Source organism: Rana temporaria, chromosome 5 (assembly GCF_905171775.1).
Source record: "Rana temporaria chromosome 5, aRanTem1.1, whole genome shotgun sequence".
In the NCBI taxonomy this organism is placed as follows: domain Eukaryota; kingdom Metazoa; phylum Chordata; class Amphibia; order Anura; family Ranidae; genus Rana; species Rana temporaria.
This window is the reverse complement of record NC_053493.1, coordinates 170,756,395-170,776,495: the sequence shown is the minus strand read 5'-3', so window position 1 is coordinate 170,776,495 and position 20,101 is coordinate 170,756,395. Positions and strand designations below refer to the sequence as shown.

Here is a 20,101-nt window from a genome sequence, read left to right as displayed (position 1 = left end):
ACTAACCCCCAGCCGGAAACGGCTTGGATGATGGGGGCAAGCTTACCGAGGAGAAACAGGAAGTGAGAAATTCAGAAAAAGAAAAAAAAACATTTATAAGAGAAATCAAAGGAAAATGTAAGTGTAAGTGAACCAACAATGAACTAGCTTAGAGGAACCTATTTAGAAAATAAAAAACAAACCTTTACAACCCCTTTAAGGTTGTATTTGAGGGGATTCACAACAACACTAGTCATCGTTGGAATTTCAACTGCCGTATCTGCATGAAAAGGAGGACAGAACGAAAACATTTTGTGTGTCCCTCCACTTCACTGTGTGCAAATTATTACATTTCAAGCAGGCTCTCTCCCCCATCTAGGTTGGGAATCTACAAGTCCGTTGGGGAAAGCACCGGCAATTTGTTTGCACAGTGCCACATGCGGCAATTCCACGATCAAAAAGGTGACTAAAAAGTGGCACACTTGTGTAGTATTTGTCCAGGTACAAGTGGTACCCCTTTCCGAAAAAGGGTGACACCAAGGCCCAAACAATCTTGCCAGCGCTCCCTATGTGGTCTGGGCAGTTGGGGGGGCTCCACCTGTCTTTTCCCTTGTAAATCATAAAGCTATATGTATAGCTTGTTGCCCTGTCACAGTGCATATACAACTTGACCCTATATCTGGCACGCTTGCTGAGGAATAACTGTTTGAAAGATAAGCAGCCAGAAAATCAGGGACTCATCAATGCAGACAACTTGATCAGGAATAAACAAGGCTGCAAACTATTTGTTGAAGTGGTTTACGAGGAGCCAAATTTTGTGGAGCCGATCGTATCCAGGGTCACCCTGAGGACGACAGAGTTCATTGTCATTGAAATGCATGAACCACAAGATCTGCTCGTATCGCATCCTGGCCATGGAAGCAGAGAACATGGGAATATGGTGAATTTGGTCAGTGGACCAATATGACCGCAACTCACTTTTTTTTAGTAATGACCATGAGGAGGGATAGGCCCAGAAAGGTCTTAAATATGGAAACCATAACAGGTTTCCATTCTCTGGCAAGAGTCAACTGGGGATTAGTGGCGATGAATTGACCAGCATACAAATTGCTTTGGTCCACAATAGATCTATAGAGATTTTCTGTGAAAAACAGTGAATAAAAATCAAGTGATGTTTCCACCTGAATTCTGGGTTGGCCAGTAAATGGGAGAAGTACGGGCGCTGCAGAAGTGGTGGGCTCCCAATTAGGATTGACATATGCGGCGGGAAGGACACTATGGGCTCCAAGGGACTGTGTTTGAACTCTTGGTGGCTGCGGGACACCACTTGTGCTAGCCCTCGCACCAGCTTGGGATTCGAACCAAGAAACCTTAGTGCTGCTAGGCAGAAGTGCTAACCTGTGAGCCACTGTGCTGCCACATGTTTGCCGGCTGCATCTCTGTGGTGTCAATCTGTCCTAAGTCCCAGGGGTACAAGAAGTTAATCAATGCAGATGTGTCCTGTGGAAGGCCAGAGAGACACTGAACAACCGTTTTCTTACATATGCCATCTGTTTTGAAGGCTAGTTATGGCTGCTTGCTGCCAGCATGCTGAGAGATAAACAGCTGTCATTGTGTGGGTTTTGGCTTGGTAAGAGGCTGCAATTTGTGCTGGTGGGGAAATATTAAAGGCTGATTATAGTTCTTACCCATGGAAAACATATGACACGATTCGCAATGGTGGTGGAACCCTCCTAGACATAAATACTACATTTAGACATAATTTATGCAAGGAGTCGGGAGTTATGTTTAACAACATAGGGAGAACCGACAACTTCTCTACATGAAGTGGCATGTTTGGGATTAGAACCAAGAACCTCAGTGCTGCTAGGCAGAAGTGCTAACCTGTTAACCACTGTGCTGCCACATGTGAAACCATCCTACACATAAATACTGCATTTCTTTGGACATATAGTTGGTGGAATTACATTTGTCAGGAGTTATTCTTCTTGATTTATTCTGTGATATTTGGTGGTTCTTGGTATGTGAGTGTAGAAAAGTGATGCCACCCTCTGATTTTTGGGAATGACATTTTAATTTCTGATTTTGGTACACATATCACATTTTTTTGCCTCAAATATTGATCATTTGGAAATAATAAAAACACACTAAATTTGCATCAGCAATGATTTTGTTTGTGGTTTGTAAAGACATCTGTGTGAGTTTGGGCAAAAATCTTTGTGAGATAGACAGCAACAAGTGAGAGAGACAAAGAAAAATATATTTTACCAAAACATGAAAACATTACACATTCTAGCATTCTTAAAGAGGATCTGTAGTCTGCTCACATAATTTGTAATAAAAACATCTTTGACATTCTGAAGCTTTCTTCCAACCTTTTTACATATTATTTTATATATACTGTGATTCTGTATGTGCAAAATATGTTGCAGAAATCTCCCTCCACTGAGTCTGGCTGCAATAATTTTAACTGTGGGCAGCTGAAGCTGCTGCCCGTTCACTTCCTGGATTTGCACAGATACACAGATGCACAGATACAGAGGCACACCTCCAGCTCTGCAGCTCTGATTGGCCCTCTTATGACTCATCCCCTCTCCCTTCCTGGTAAACTCTCAGGGTAGTTGGAGAGAGAGATGTGCATGATGTTATAAGCCTAGGCTTTTTTTCCAGACAAGAAACAGGAAGTGGGCTGTATAAGATATTTACTGGCAGAAAAAATATGTTTTTTTATCCAAAGTTAAAACAACAAGGGCAGAAGATTTAATAGATGGAAAGATGAAAAAATTACTGAAGTTCCGCTTTAAAAACAAAATAGATGATGAAGAAGAAGCAACATTGTTGCAAGGACAATTTATTTAAGAGAAAATATATTTCATCTCAACATTTGGGGAAGTTACAATTGTACCATTAGAATGAATGGCTGAAACTTTCATTGGGCTACATAACTCTAATTTTCACTCTCAAAAAACACTTTTTAACTCAGCACTCATTTTGGTATTTACTATAACTTTTGGTAAAAAAGGCATGGGAGTTAAAATGACAGTAGTTTTCATGTCTGAGCATGCTCAATTGTGTTGGCACCTAGGTGTAAAGATACAAGGAATTTATCTCTTCTCAGACTTTTAAAGATATTTCAGTATATATAACACTTTTTAACACAGTGTAAAAGCAGATTATCTTTAAACAATAAAGGATTGGGCACTATCTGTTGTCTGAGAGCTATAGTAAATTCGGTTTTGGGAGTATTTATGCCCCAGTGCTATCATGAATTTCGTTTGGGCGATAATTACCGAAATCGCAGTAATTTGAGCGCTAACTATCGCTAATTAGCGCACGGTAAATGACCCCCATAAAGTTTTGCTTTTAGGCCAAATAGTAAAATGTTGGCCTCATCTGACCAGAGCACCTTCTTCCACATGCTTGCTGGGTCCCCACATGGCTTCTCGCAAACTGCAAAGGGGACTTCTTATGGCTTTCCTTCAACAAAGGCTTTCTTCTTGCCACTCTTCCATAAAGGTCAGAAGACTTGTGGAGTGCACAACTAATAGTTGTCCTGTGGACATATACTTCCACAGGAGCTGTGGATCTCTGCAGCGCCTCCAGAGCTACCATGTGCCTCTTGGCTGGTTCTCTGATTAATGCTCTCCTTGTCCGACATGTCAGTTTAGGTGGACAGCCGTATCTTGGTAGGCTTGCAGTTGTGCCATACTCTTTCCATTTTTCGGATGATGGATTGAACAGTGCTCCGTGAGATGTTCAAAGCTTGGGATTTTTTTATAGCCTAACCCTGCTTTAAACTTATCCACAACTTTATCCCTGACCTGTATGGTGTGTTCCTTGGCATTCATGATGCTGTTTATTCACTACAGTTCTCTAACAAACCTCTGAGGACTTCACAGAATAGCTGTATTTATACTGAGATTAAATTACACACAGATGGACTCTATTAACTAATTAGGTGACCTCCGAAGGCAATAGGTTTCATTAGATTTTAGTTAGGGGTATCAGTTTAAATAGGCTAAATACAAATGCACACCATACTTTTCAGATATTTATTTGTAAAAGATTTTGAAAACCATTGATCATTTTCCTTCCACTTCACAATTATGGGTCCACTTTTTGTTGGCCTATCAAATAAAATCCCGATAAAATAAATTTACATTTTTGGTTGCAACATGACAAAATGTGGAAAATTTCAAGGGGTGTGAATACTTTTTCAAGGCACTGTAATTTGCCAGCAATTTAAACAGTAAAATGTTCTTCTTTATAAATGTAGTTTTTGCTGTAGCACAACCTACAGCAAGAATACCTCTGAATATGGTATTAAAGGGGGACTCCACATAAAACATACATAAAATCCATACCAAACTCTTAATTTGAGCATGCAGCCTGGTTGACCAGGAAGAGGGGGCAGGTGTGTGGCCCACTTCTGAACCATACCAGGCCACATGCCCTCAACATGGAAAGGTACCTTGCTAGGGGAAAAGCACCTTGTATCCATTTTGATGACAACAATGGCCTCTTACCCACAACCCTTGCCTGGTGGTTGTGGGGGTCTGCAGGTTGGCAGCTTCCTTAGTAACCAGTGACAGCGAAAAGCTGTCATATTTTGAAACCACAGAAATATTTCTTCTATATATGATGTACCGTTCCCACTGAACAGGAACCGAACGGGCTAAAGTTCGGGCATTTGGACAGATCTGTCTGAATCTAGGTTTGTTTTGACCTGTTGGCTCATTTCTAATGATCAGCTTTTCTATATTATTTACCAAACAAAACACAATATAAATGACACATTTTCTAATCAATATAACCAGCGCAGTTCTGGAGAATTAATTGGCCATTGCTACATCTAGACTTATAACTTCACTTTCTTGGAAAACTAAATGTCTGTTCCTTCTATTTGCATCTACATACTGTATATGTTATGTGTGCTTACACAGTATAAGTGCGTGCCACTTTTTTACTTTAAATACTGTGGAAAGGCATGAACGCTTCCAAGTTCATTGATTGTTGAGGAAATCAGTGAAGAAGAGTTTACTAAATGCTCTACTGCTGAGCCCACAACCATGATCTTGAGCACAGCTGTCAGAAAAAAAAACATAATTCCACAACCATGATGTAATAGATGCATATTTGGCTGAAAAATAGATGGGCAGTCATGTAGTATCCATTATTCTCATGACAATGAAACAATTTTCAGAGATCTCAGCTTTAAAGGAAAGTACAATGAAAAAATCCTAAAGAGTTTCTTGACATCACTAGTGTCTCCAAGACCAAAAGACTAGAGCCTTATTCCATAATTTATAAATTAAATAAATTATAAATTAATTTATAAATGCATGGATAAGAAGTATTGGTGTGCTTGTTGCAACTTATAAATCATAGGCCGCAATGGATTAAATAACTAAAATGTTTGGTGTATCCATTGCACAAGATTCAACAGAAATTGACGATTGCAATAAATATATAGATATATACACATTAATTACTCTGTCTTTGCAAACTATAGGTCAGCAACATTATATACAAGAAGCAGACACTATTCTTCAATCTAGTTTGGCATGGCATCATTTCCAGTACTGGGCATATGATACCTGGAAGAAGAAATATCAGGTACTGGCACGCGAGAGTCATGATAATTCAAATATTAATAATCTTCTACAAAATGTTAGAATATTAAAACATACTTTAAAATTCTGCTATTAATAATAGCCACCCCACAGCCACAATAAAATGTATTGACTATATTACTGCTGTACCTAACCAATAAATGAGAAGAGTATACTCATCAAACGTGGTTTATGATTGGTATATATGTAATAGGAGGTAAGACAAAACAACATGTGGATCCTTCATGAGCATTATTACAGTGGTGTTACCGGTCTGTGCTATATCATTAAACGGTGGCTATGATTGGCAAAGACTGCAAAGGTTCTTGGCCACAGCAGGCCATTTATGGCACAAGATGTCCTTCATGCTGCAGTGCCTATGTAAGGACCCTTGCATACATGTCGTCAAAGAAAAAAAGATATTTATTGGGAAGCCACCTTCTTGGATCCATACATTCAGGGGAAAGTAGCAGATCTTCCCTTACTGTCCAAGGGGGAATGTAAAACGTGTTACTTTGGGGATGTCCTTTGAAAATGCCTTGTTGTGGCATTTCCAGATGGTGGTGAAGATTATGCTGCTGCCAGTCATATTTTCTTCAGGTGCTGTCTGATAAGCAGCCGTGTCTGTCTTACCAAGGTATTTCACTGCTTTTTTAAGGCTGCAACAACCAGCTTGACAGGCACCAGTCACACAAACTGTTAGACAATGTGCTTAAATAACTAACCATGTCCTGCTCCTCTTACTACAGCTTCAACAGGGTGTGCATTATAGGATGTTGTGGGTATTCAGTTTTTTGCCTACTTACTGACAGCCTTATGTAGCCAATCAGAAGACAGCAGAACAGCATATGCACCCCATCCTATGTGTCCCCGTTGGGATTGTGGATATAGGGAACAGAAAACAGGTGATTATTATGTCTACAACATATTTGCAAGGGATGCAGAGGTGGTAATGGTTACATGGTAGTGAAAGTCTTTGTTTTCTTTCTTGTAAAGTGGTTTGGCAACAGGGAAATGAATGTGGCTGTATGTTGAGCACCACTGCAAAAAAATATTCTGTTATCCTTTTTTGTTTCTTTTAGAGAGATTTGTCCACTTCAAGTATTCACTCTACAGATGGCAGAAGAAAACACAAAAGTAGCTGCCCCTCACCTACTCAGAACTCTACTGGAAATGATGATTGCAGTTGTAATATTAGTCATTGTCCTACACCTGGGCTGAAAAACATCAAGGATTGCTCAAATGGCACTTGTTTGCAACAATCATCAGGTAAAATTTAAAACAATTTCAGGAATTTTGAACATTAATCAAGACAGCAATATTGAATATTTGATTAATTGATATACATTGTCTCCAGCTTTCTGGAGTGCTAATTAGCATAACATACATTTGGTGACTTAAAGCCATGCTGTCTTAATTAATTTCCTGAGTTTACTCTGTGTAGAGATTTTTAACACAATGAAACTATCAATAAAAAAAGAATGAACTGTGTAACGATAAAATAAATTATTTATTTATCATCAAGTCACTAACAATTATATATGTATGAATTATGATGCAAAGTAGAATCACCTTTATGTCAATAATTTGTGCTTTATCAATAATAAATATAACCCTACATATATATTGCTGCTGAGGAACTTACTAGAACTTGGGTAATCTATTTTTCATTAAATATATAAAATCTCCACCATCTCAGAATGTAAGTAATCATGACTGAACTAGCAGACAGTAAGGTCCACACAATCAGATCTTCCCCTTGAATTCTTCTGTAGCAGAATGTGGGGGTCAAGCCTATGTTACTAAATATGCTGACACAGCATAACTTGATTACTGGATTCCTGGAGGTGCAGAATACACCTTGGAATAGGATATAATGCTAAAGATCTATCACAAAAAAAATGAAATATGTAGTCAGTTAAATTCAGAAGTAATAAACACAGGATCAATTAGCTAGGAATGTCTCAAAATAAAAATCAGAAATGCCATCAAAATAATATATATACAATACATATGGGCATCTGAGTTTTTTTGTTTTATATGGATATAAACAAAACGTGATGTTTTTCTGTTTAATTCTCTTAGGGTCCAACAATAAGTCATTTTCTTTTACGTGCATTTTGTACTAGTGTGTTTTTCTTTGTATCTGTTGTTTTGTAGATCTTGGACTGTTTGACATTTCCTTTCTACATGAGAACAAGGTTCTGCCCCCATGGTGTGTCTATGTGGCCTGGTCACTTTGTGCTGTGTTTAGCGCAGGATTTGGAATAGTAACAGTGGTGATTGGAATCAGGTAAACCTTGCTAAACCGTATTGCAAATACTACATTTAACAGCAAACAGCAAGACCATAAATGCTGTATGTTTGTCTGTATGGGTTTTGTATACTGTTTTTTATTGTACTGTTGAAAAAATAATAAAAGAAATTTATAAAAAAAAAAAACAGCAAACAGCAAGTTTTGTTGTCCTAGGGATTTTGTCATTTTTTTTAAAATCACAGTGGATACTAATTCCTGAAAATAATAAATAAATATAGTACATTTGTTACAGCTTTCAGTATTAAAGCCAAACTCTTGCCAAAAAAGCAAATACACACTTAAATACACTTAAATACATATATGCACTATTTTACCTAATTCTATCTGTAAACTGTCTATTGTCTGATTAAAATTCCTGTGCCACACTATGTAGTTAATTAAGCTAGTCATAGATGGATCGTTTTTTTTTTGTTTGTTTTTTTGATCAGCCAGCTTGCTGATCAAAATACTGAATGGATTCCCCAACTCACACAATCAAGGATGATGAAGGAATCCTCCCCAATGTGCTATTGCTTTCTGACAGTGGTAACTCCTCTGCAGTCAGAATACATTGATCAGTGTTACAGCTGATTTTCTCCCGTTCAAGAGAAGATGGCCATAGATGGATTGAAAATTGACTGGTACCTGCTGAACTGGCCAAATTTCAATCCATCTATGGCAGCTTTATTACCCAAAGCCAACAGCATGTGACACCTTTTAAACCTGTAACGCAGACTCACGCCCTTTATCCCGAAAGAGGACATTGCAGTCGTGGTGGGAACAATCATCAATTCCAGACTCGACTACGCAAATGCCCTCTATCTAGGACTCCCCAAATACCAAATCACTCGTCTGCAAGTCGTTCAAAATACGCTCGACTAGTGACTGGGAATCAATCTCACCTTCACTGAGATCCCTTCATTGGTTGCCAGTAAAAGACAGAATCACTTTCAAGGCACTCTGCCTAATACATAAGTGTATTCAAGGCAAAACGCCCCCCAATATCTATGCGAAAAAATAAAAGCCCATAACCCCAATCGCATTCTGCGATCCACCAATCAAAACCTCCTCCAGATACCCAAGGCCAGATACAAGTCCAAAGGAGATCGAAGATTTGCAGTCCAGGGACCTTGCCTGTGGAATGCACTACCAACCACCATCCGACTGGAGTCAGACCACTTGGCCTTCAGGAGAAAGATTAAAACCCATCTCTTCTGAGGTCAAGGGGTTCCTTACCCATGAAATGGATACAGCGCCCAGAGGCGATTCAGTTCGCATGTGTTGCGCTTTACAAGTCTCTCTCTCTCTCTCTCTCTCTCTCTCGCTCTTCAGACCTTCCTTTGTTATCTTTCCAGCCTGGTCATTGGGTAAAAATTGGGTATACAGTACTAGAATTTCTAATCATTAGTAGGGTCAAATCAATGTTCATTTTCATTTTTGAAGTGACCAGAAAATTCAAAGGAGCAGAATGATAATTTTTTTAAGAATCTACAAATTTCTAACAGTATATGTTGTTTTCGTTTGGTAAAGTCCATTCTTTCCAAAATCAAATATTAAGGACACACACAATCTTTTGAGCGACTATAGAATGTTCTGAGAATTTTGTTCAAATTTTCCTATTTATTTTCAAAAATTCTAGAATGCCCAGCTTTTCTATATCACCAGCTTTGACATTGTATATTTTTATTTTGTATTCGCTGTTCTGTTTCACATTTCTAACTATTTACAAATAAGGCACATTCTGCTTCAGAAAGTATGTATAAAATGATCAACAAAATTTGAAACTCTATAAATTATAAATCATTTTTTTTTTCTTTCAGATTCAGCATTTCTAAGTGTATTCTCTGGCTGCATGCAGTTTTTCTTTCCATGATCTACTGCATTTTTATTTTGCAACCCTTTTTGGTAAGATGTTTAAGATGCCTTTTTATATTGTTTACAGAAATATAGAAAATGAATTGGAATATTTCTAACTTTATTATATATGGTGAAAACATGTCTCTAAGGCCTCGTACACACGACCGAACATGTCTGCTGAAACTGGTCCGCGGACCAGTTTCCGCGGACATGTTCGGTCGTGTGTAGGGCCGACCGGACAATTTTCCGGCCTAGCAGACAGGTTTCCAGCTGACAAAAGTTTCTTAGCATGTCCGATGGTCAGTACGACTCATCGGACATGTCCGCTGGCCAGAGAACCCGCGCATGGCGTCAAAGTGATTCGACGCATGCGTGGAAGCATTGAACTTCCGGATTTGCGGACGTGGCGGCGTCAGCGTCACCGCCACGTCACCGCGCTGTCTGTCCGCAGGGATTTTGGTTTGATGGTGTGTACAACCATCAGACCAAAATCTCTGAGCGGACATGTCCGATGAAAACGGTCCACGGACCATTTTCATGTTTGCTCGTCTGTACAAGGCCTAAGGGTAACCTAACTCTGAGTAGGTGAGAAGTACAGTATCTCACAAGGACACCAACACTTTTCTGTATTGAATTAGGACCTTAATTTTCCCATTTCTCCATCATTGCCACATAGAGAAGTTATCCCTGTTGATATGTATTATATTGTACCTAAATCTAATAACAGATGAAGCATGTGTAATTTGGATAGCATGAGGAAAGATGAAAACCTCCTATGATTCTTTTTTTTTTAATATGGACCGATTCACGAAATTGCGTGTCATCCTTGCGCAGGGGCCATGCAAATCTTCTCTGTATTGTTACAATTTTAGTATATTTCCTGCCGAAGCAAGAACAACCTCCAATGATTTTATTACTGTGTGTGTCCACATTTGAGAGATGTGACCTCATTTCTTATTTTTATGGTCACTTTCCAGGTACAGGTTTATACATATGATTCTATAGGCCACTTTTATTTTTATTTAGAACGGTTTCCAATGTGCAAAAAAAGGGACAAACTGAGGGACAGCTTTTTCACAAAGTGCATAATCATACAATGTACTGTGGTTTGTACCACCCAAGACTTGAGATCTTTAGCCCTTTGTTGGACATTGTGCACATCTAGTTTGCAACTGATAATGAGATGTGCAGACAAAGTAAATTATTGTGAATATAAATCTATGTATAATTATTATGCAAAACTGTGAGTAAAAAGGTAAGCTGCAATTTTTAAGTTATGCTATGTAACATGTAACAAATCTAAAGTAGGTGTTATTTCTTGTTGGCTCCAAAAGTGGAAATACACTTTAGTACTACAAGCTTGTGAGATGTATGTTCCATATGCTTAGTATACTGTAAAGTATAGAATTTTAGTAAAATCAGAAATTTTCACAATTGTTGCTACTTTAAAGCGGAGGTCCACCCGATTTTTTTTTTTTAAAGCCAGCAAATACAAATACTGCAGCTGCTGACTTTTAAAAAATGGACACTTACCTGTCCAGCGCGCCCGCGATGTCAGCAGACGAGGCTTTTGGCTGAATCTGGGCCCCAAATGTGCAGAAATATATGCAATTATGTGACCCATAAGAAAATACATATTAGATTGTTTGTTTGCTTAAAGAGTATTTGCATCAAAAAAGTACATCTTAAAGTGACATTTGGGCTTCCAAGGTAACCTGATAAGCTACTTTGGGAGATTCTATAAGTGGAGAGATGCTCAGGATCAGAACACGCTTAAAATGTTATATTACCCAAGTGACCAGGGAATACCCTGGAATTCATGGACTGGCAAAAGACCCACTCAGCCTTATTTTGCAGTGACTAGGATTGCAGGGCTAAACAGTTAATGTGTGAATGCAAATATTTTTCTTAAATTCCTAAATACTGATTTTTTTTTCCAGATTTTACTCATAGCAGTCTTTGTAGCATGGAGAAAGAAAGAAAGACCTGACTTTTTTGTGGAAGCATTAAGTGAAGATGTAAAGTATATTGCTGGGGAACAGTATTTGCAGTTACCACACTTAACAACTCCATCTTCTCAGAGTAGTCATGATACATCAAACTTTGAAAAGGTATGACAACAACTAATGAGAATCTACCATTAGGTGATGATAACAAAAGTAAATAATTTTACTAGGGTTGTCCCGATACCGATACTAGTATCGGTATCGGGACCGATACCGAGTATTTGCGCTAGTACTTGTACTCGCGCAAATACTCCCGATGTCTAAATAGAATACTTTTTTTTTTTTTTTTTTCGAGTGCGGGTGGAGAGCGGAGCAGAGCAGTCCTCGTATGGTGGAGAGGAGAGCTGCTCAATCCCCCTCCCCTCGCCGCTGCCGACATCTAGTTACTATGCAAGGGGGGAACACAACAGCTGTCATTTGCATTTGAATAGCTGGGTGTTCCCCCCGTCGCGCCGTCATGTATAGCCCCTCCCCCTTGCCCGGGCACTTTGATACGACTGTCTATCAAAGTTTCTGGGCAAGGGGGAGGGGCTATACATGACAGCGCGGCGGGGGGAACACCCAGCTATTCAAATGCAAATGACAGCTGTTGTGTTCCCCTAGCGCAGGGGTCTCCAAACCCCGACCCGCTTGTGTGTTCGATCCGGCTGTGTTTTGATTGGCTGCTGGGACCGCCGATGTCCCGACAACCAGTGACGTCACAGGCGCGGCACCTCCCCTCTTCCCGCCCGCTGTTTGAAATTACAAATCTTCCACGTGTGTAGCAGCGGGCGGGAGTCGGGACTCTGGAATCTAAGAAAAAAAGAAGAGGAGCAGAAGCCGGCTACAGCGGAGGCAAGTGAATGTTGCACAACGCTGATGGGGACATTGCTGTGCTGCGCTGATGGGGACACATGCTTATGGGGACACATGCTTATGGGGACACATGCTGATGGGGACACAAGCTGTGCAGCTGGGGACACTGTTGATGGGGACACAAGCTGTGCAGCTGGGGACACTGCTGATGGGGACATTGCTGTTCTGATGGGGACACCGCTGATGAGGACACGGGTGTCCCCATCAATGGTGTCCCCATCAGCACAGCAATGTCCCCATCAGCGATGATGGAGACACTGCTGTTGGGGACACTTGCTGCTCGGGACACTTGCTGCTGGGGACACTTGCTTATGGGGACATTGCTGTGCAGCTGGGGACACTGCTGATGGGGACATTGCTGTTCTGATGGGGACACCGCTGATGAGGACACGGGTGTCCCCATCAATGGTGTCCCCATCAGCACAGCAATGTCCCCATCAGCACAGCAATGTCCCCATCAGCGATGAAAGAGACACTGCTGCTGGGGACACTTGCTGCTGGGGACACTTGCTGCTGGGGACATTGCTGTGCAGCTGGGGACACTGCTGATGGGGACATTGCTGTTCTGATGGGGACACCGCTGATGAGGACACGGGTGTCCCCATCAATGGTGTCCCCATCAGCACAGCAATGTCCCCATCAGCGATGATGGAGACACTGCTGCTGGGGACACTTGCTGCTGGGGACACTTGCTGCTGGGGACACTTGCTGCTGGGGACACTTGCTGCTGGGGACACTTGCTGCTGGGGACACATGCTTATGGGGACATTGCTGTGCAGCTGGGGACACTGCTGATGGGGACATTGCTGTTCTGATGGGGACACCGCTGATGAGGACACGGGTGTCCCCATCAGCACAGCAATGTCCCCATCAGCGATGATGGAGACACTTGCTGCTGGGGACACTTGCTGCTGGGGACACTTGCTGCTGGGGACATTGCTGTGCAGCTGGGGACACTGCTGATGGGGACATTGCTGTTCTGATGGGGACATTGCTGTTCTGATGAGGACACCGCTGATGAGGACACAGGTGTCCCCATCAATGGTATAAGCACAGCAATGTCCCCATCAGAGGTGTCCCCATCAGCGATGATGGAGACACTGCTGATGGGGACATTTCTGTTCTGATGGGGACATTGCTGGGGACACCGTTGTTTGGCACACTGCTGATGGGGACATGGGTGTCCACATCAATGGTGTCCCCATCAGGATAGCAATGTCCCCATCAGCGGTGACCCCATAATCGATGTCCCCATCAGCACAGCAATGTCCCCATCAGAGGTGTCCCCATCAGCGGTGATGGGGACACTGCTGATGGGGACATTGCTGTGCTGATGGGGACACCGCTGACAGGGACATTGCTGTGCTGATGGGGATGTTTTGCGGTGGACACTGCTGATGGGGACTTTAGGGACATGGCTGAATTTAGGGACATGGCTGAATTTAGGGACATGGCTGAATTTAGAGACATGGCTGAATTTAAAGACATGGCTGAATTTAGAGACATGGCTGAATTAAGGGACGTGGCTGCATTTAAAAAAAAAGTATCGGTATTCGGTATCGGTGACTACTTGAAAAAAAGTATCGGTACTTGTACTCGGTCCTAAAAAAGTGGTATCGGGACAACCCTAAATTTTACCTCTGTGAAAGGCAAATTCAAAATGACACCTTGACAAGTAGATCAGCTTATGTGCCCGGGATTTTATTTTATTTTTTCTTGTGATTTATGTATGGACTTTATATTAAACCCTTTCCAATGCATTTTCTTTATGGGTCTCCAGTAGTACTAATCTTTCTTTATAATTAAGGGTTTCCCTGCCTATTATTGAGGACTTAAACTGAAGAGTCTGCACTAATACTTTTGTAACCACATAATTGTAAAATATGGCACACATATGTAAGTCATAAGTACTTAAAGGGGTTGGAAAGGTTTGTTTTTTATTTTCTAAATAGGTTCCTTTTAAGCAAGCGCATTGTTGGTTCACTTACCTTTTCCTTCCATTTCCCTTCTAAATGTTTTTTTTCTTTGTCTGAATTTCTCACTTCCTGTTTCTCCTCAGTAAACTTGCCACCATCATCCGAGCGGTGGTTAGTCAGCCAGAACAGCTTACTGAGGAGGAACAGGAAGTGAGAAATTCAGACAAAGAAAACAAAGAAAAAAAACATTTAGAAGGGAAATCGAAAGAAAAAAATAAGTGAACCAACAATGCACTAGCTTAAAGAAACCTATTTAGAAAATAAAAAACAAACCTTTGCAACCCCTTTAAGTAAGTCATGCAAAAGAGGAGTGGTAGACATCTATAAACTGCATCAAAAAATATAATTCTCATGTAGCAAGGGAATTATAGGGCCCTTTCACACCAGCAGACCGATCGGGTCAGTCTGTCCGTTATTCATGACCACCCATTCTTCTCTATACAGCGGCGTATGTCAGCGGACATGTGTCTGCTGACACCTGCCGCAATCCGATCCGGTCCACTAAAAACAGGTGGATGGAGATACATCCGGCGGATCGGATGACAGTTGGATGGAAATGGACAAGCAATCCGTTTCCATCTGACTGCCTCATAGAGAACAGTGGGCTGTGTTTGTGTCTGTTCTGCATAGTGGAGTGGACACAGACCTGTTTTCTCTGTAATACATACAGTAAGTATAAAAAATAGGGAAAGGGTCTGCCATTGTGTAATCTGTTTTTGTCATATCAGTTATACAAACTACAGATGTTGCCACTATATTGTCAAAATGGGGTTAGAGATGATTTTATAACAATTATTTATATTCATTCAATATATAAAAGATATTAATGGAGGGGCTAGATGTAAATTTAAAAAAAGTATAAATGATTGATGTTGATAGCCTGAAATGTTGAACAGTTATTTACATTTTATTGTATACTTTAAACAGATCCTTGCTGCCCGGAAGAGAGCCCGGTACCTAAGGTTGGCGCGACCACCCACTAGACCTCAACTAAGAATAGTCAGAGACAAGGTCAGAAGGAAGACAGTAATAAAGAAAATATTTAGGTAAAGAATACTGTGTCAAATATGCTCCAATATGCAACAAATTAAAAAAAAATGAAGCAAGAATTCTAGAAGGAAAATACAAATTCCCTCCTTTCCATACACAATTGTGGATGACACACTAGTCTTTTAAGGGCTCACAAAAGGTGTCCAGTTTTTTTATTATCTTTCTTTTTAGATAATTGATACAATTTTGGGGTTTCCCAAAACAAAATACACAAATTATGAAGCTGGAAAACAACAGCATTGAGCAGCATTTTAATATACAAAAACCTGAGGGGATACATCATTATAACTCATTCATGGTGCACAAGTAGCCACAGTACATTTCTGCTGCTTTGCCTATAATTTTTAGCAAAATTCTAATCCTTTCTGCTGATTTATGCCTGCATAGGAAAATGGACCGAGGGGATTAGGGCATGCAAAGTTTTTTGATTCTTGTTTACTGGTAACCTAAGAAGGCGAGTAAGTATGCCTAATTAAATTATTCCCCCAAGATGCATCTGGAAGACAGAAAAATGCCTAGGATGCATCTGAACATCAAGTGTTGTGATCCAGTTTTTATTCTTTTTATGGCTATGCCATGAAGCCACCTATGGGACTTTGCATGTTTACTTTTGGTCCACTTCAAGTGATGCATCTCATATTCTATGGAACGTCCCACTCAAAAGATTTTAATAAGTATCCCTAAGTGCCAGCCTACATCTATAAAACTACGAATAACCTTGCCCATTAAATTAATCCTTCAAAGGCTGCTGCATTATGGATGCTACTCTTTTGTAGACACACCAACCCATTCTGTAAAAATTCTGCTTATGTGCTTTATTTAACAAACACATGATACTGGTACGCTTGGTGTCTTAATGAAGAATTATAATACAGCATAAAGGTAATTTATAGATTGGATAATACAATACATTTAATATTGATACTAAAGTAGAGCTCTCCTAACAAGTATTAATAAAAAAACTATTCCTATGATTTTTAAGCTACCAAGCATACCAGTATTTGTTTGTTTATTATAGTTACTGTGAGTTTAGCTCCAAATACGCTGGTCTTTACAAGGCTGTACAATGCATACATTGTATGCTAAAAATGCTGTCTGTGGCTAGCTAACCATGAACTGCTTTGTAGACTCTTACTTCCTATCAAAAAACAGCCATTTGAGACCATTTACTTCAACAAGTAGTGGAAGCAAGGTTGCCAGCATTAGATCTAATTTATTTAGAAGTCCCAGCATAAAAAAAAAAACTGTTAAAATATTTAAACAGTCAGATACTTATTTAAAGCAGTTCTGAAAGTACTGTTAGGCCTCGTACACACGATAGGTTAACCAGAGGACAACGGTTTGACGGACCGTTTTCATTGGTCAAAACCAATCGTGTGTGCGCCCCATAGGTTATTTAACCTTCGGTTAAAAAAAAGCAAAATTGCTTTAAAATTTAACCGATGGATTGCTAACCGATAGGTCAAAACCGATCGTTAGTATGCAAAACCATTGGTTAAAAACCCGCGTATGCTCAAAATCAAGTCGACGCATGCTTGGAAGCATTGAACTTCATTTTTTTTCAGCACGTCGTTGTGTTTTACGTCACCGCGTTCTGACACGATCGGTTATTTAACCTATGGTGTGTAGGTGTGACCAGTGGCGGCCTGTCCATAGGGACGTACGGGCGCCGCCCCCCTCCCGCAATCACAAAAAAAAAGGGCCCTTTAATAACTTTTATTCGGCTAAAATGTAATTTTTACATTTTAACCGGAGTTCCGGCGGCCGTCTATAGAGGGCGCTGCAGCGCCACCCCCTCTCGCAAATAACATACATTCGTGCATAATTGCACGGATGTATGTTATTGTTGGTTGCCAGCTGCCTGGTCTATTCAGATAACCGGACATAGGGCGCCGGTTACCTGAATAACGGCAGCTGGTTGGCTGAACGGAACTGCCTATCAAAGCCAGCGGCTCTCATAGGCTTTCCAAGTACAGCCCTCCGGCTCTCGGATGTCTATTCTCGGAATGAGGCCCCCTGCGTTCCTTGAAAAAGACTGACGGCCGTTTCTGCCAATCTGGTTCCCGGATTCTGGTTATCGGGAACCTGATTGGCTGAAGCGTCACCAAGCGGGACAAGACATCAAGGGAGGACATGGAAGCTTTAGGTAAGTTCATTTTACAGGGAAAGGGGCGACAATGGGCATAGAGAGCGGCAAATGGTGACAGAGAGCGGCAAAAGGCACAGTGGCATCAATAAAAGGGCACAGACAGCACAGTGACAACAATAGGCACAGAGGCGACAAAGGGCACAGCACAGTGACAACAATGGGCACAGAGGCGACAAAGGGCACAGCACAGTGACAACAATGGGCACAGGGGCGACAAAGGGCACAGCACAGTGACAACAATGGGCACAGAGGCAACAAAGGGCACAGCACAGTGACAACAATGGGCACAGAGGTGACAATTAAAGGGCACAGCACAGTGGCAACAATGGGCACAGTGGTGACAATTAACACAGTGGCTGCGTTTGATGGCATGGCACAGTGGTGACAATTAATGGCAAAGCGGCTGCGTTTAATAGCATGGCACAGTGGTGACAATTGATGGCACAGCGGCTGCGTTTGGCATGGCACAGTGGTGACAATTGATGGCACAGTGACTGCGTTTGATGGGATGGCACAGTGGTGACAATTGATGGCACAGCAGCTGCGTTTAATGGCATGGCACAGTGGTGACAATTGATGGCACATCGGCTGCGTTTGATAGGCACAGTGAGGCTACCATTTTTTTCTTTTTTTTCAATTGCGCCCCCCCAAACATTTTGAGCACCAACCGCCACTGGGCGTGACCGATCATCAGTCAGCTTCATCGGTTAACCTAAGACAGCGGTCCTTAAGACCGTTGTCCTCTGGTTAACCTATCGTGTGTACGAGGCCTTACTGTTGCATTCAAGATGGAGGACATCATATAAAGTGTGGTTATATGCTGCTGTTCAACAGGATACTACTAAAGTTCAACAACAGGATCTAGAAGTCCTACAGAAAAACTGGTTGCCCAAAGCCCCTGCACCAGTTTTTACTACACGTAGTGTTATTGATGTAAGCCAACCTACCCACCTTTGAAATCATTCCAGAATGAGTGAGCTGTTCCAAGGATGGTCTAGTTCAGGGATATGCAATTAGCGGACCTCCAGCTGTTGCAGAACTACAAGTCCCATGAGGCATAGCAAGACTCTGACAGCCACACGCATGACACCCAGAGGCAGAGGCATGATGGGAATTGTAGTTTTGCAACATCTGGAGGTCTGCTAATTGCATATCCCTGGTCTAGTTGCTTCATTTCTTTATGGAGAGCCTCAAACAGCATATAGTGAATGCTTCACTATATGCACTTCAGCCCCGGGAAAATTTGCCTGCTTAATGACTGGGCCATTTTTGCGATACAGCACTGCGTCACTTTAACTGACAATTGCGCGGTCGTCAAATAGAGCTTTCTTTTGGTGTTTTTTTGATCACCTCTGTTGTTTTTTATTTGTTGGGCTATAAACAAAAAATAAAGCGACAATTTTGAAAAAAACACAACATTTTATACTTTTTGCTATAATAAATATCCCCCCCTTTTTTTTTTTTTTTTTTTTTAAAGCACACTTTTTCCTTAGTTTAGGCTGATATGTATTCTACATATTTTTGGTAATAATAATCGCAATAAGCGTACATTGATTGGTTTGCGCAAAAGTTATAGGGCCTGATTCCCAAAAGAGATACGCAGACTTAACTGCTGTACAGTCTGTGCCTAACTTTGGAAACGATTCTCAAAAGGCTTTTTCCAAAGTTAGGCAGAAAATCTGACATGTGTAAGACACTTACACGGTCAGATCTTAGGATGCAGTACCGCATCCGCCGCTGGGGGCATTTCTCATGGAAATGCAGCTTTGAGTATGCAAATGAGGACTTAAGCAGATTCTCAAAGCATTTCAGCATTGTGATTTCTGCGTAAGTTCCGATTTTGCTTGCGCAAAACTAGGGCTGGTTTTACAATGTGTAAAGTTAGTCACACCTTGTAAAGGCCCATTCAAGCGACGGCATTTGGTATGCATTCCTGAGGGAGAACTCCACGGCAATTTTTAAATTCAAAACCGGCATGGGTTCCCCCCCCAGGAGCATACCAGGCCCTTAGGTCTGGTATGGGTTGTAAGGAGACCCCCCTATGCCGAAAAATCGACGTAGGGGGTCCCCCTACAATCCATACCAGACCCGTATCCAAAGCACGCTACCCGGCCGGTCAGGAAGGGAGTGGGGACGAGCGAGCGCCCCCCCCCTCCTGAGCCGTGCCAGGCCGCATGCCCTCAACATGGGGGGGTTGGGTGCTTTGGGGCAGTGGGGCGCACTGCGGGCCCCCCCACCCCAGAGCACCCTGTCCCCATGTTGATGAGGACAGGACCTCTTCCCGACAACCCTTGCCGTTGGTTGTCGGGGTCTGCGGGCGG

General features: G+C 41.5%; 1 protein-coding gene and 1 non-coding gene across 2 annotated transcripts in view; one reads left to right on the top strand and one right to left on the bottom strand.

Annotated features, from left to right (window-relative positions):
- The window catches only part of LOC120941161 (polycystic kidney disease protein 1-like 1), a 249,593-nt gene that overhangs the window by 165,351 nt on the left and 64,141 nt on the right, over positions 1-20,101 (top strand). Inside the window, exons 31-36 of the mRNA XM_040354447.1 lie at positions 5,492-5,595; positions 6,674-6,860; positions 7,752-7,884; positions 9,708-9,792; positions 11,685-11,855; positions 15,509-15,627. Coding sequence (XP_040210381.1) covers positions 5,492-5,595; positions 6,674-6,860; positions 7,752-7,884; positions 9,708-9,792; positions 11,685-11,855; positions 15,509-15,627 — 799 coding nt within the window. The remainder of the gene's footprint in view (positions 1-5,491; positions 5,596-6,673; positions 6,861-7,751; positions 7,885-9,707; positions 9,793-11,684; positions 11,856-15,508; positions 15,628-20,101) is intronic.
- On the bottom strand, positions 10,534-10,639 carry LOC120942084. Its single transcript, XR_005749885.1, has one exon. It is a non-coding gene; the product is annotated as a U6 spliceosomal RNA (small nuclear RNA).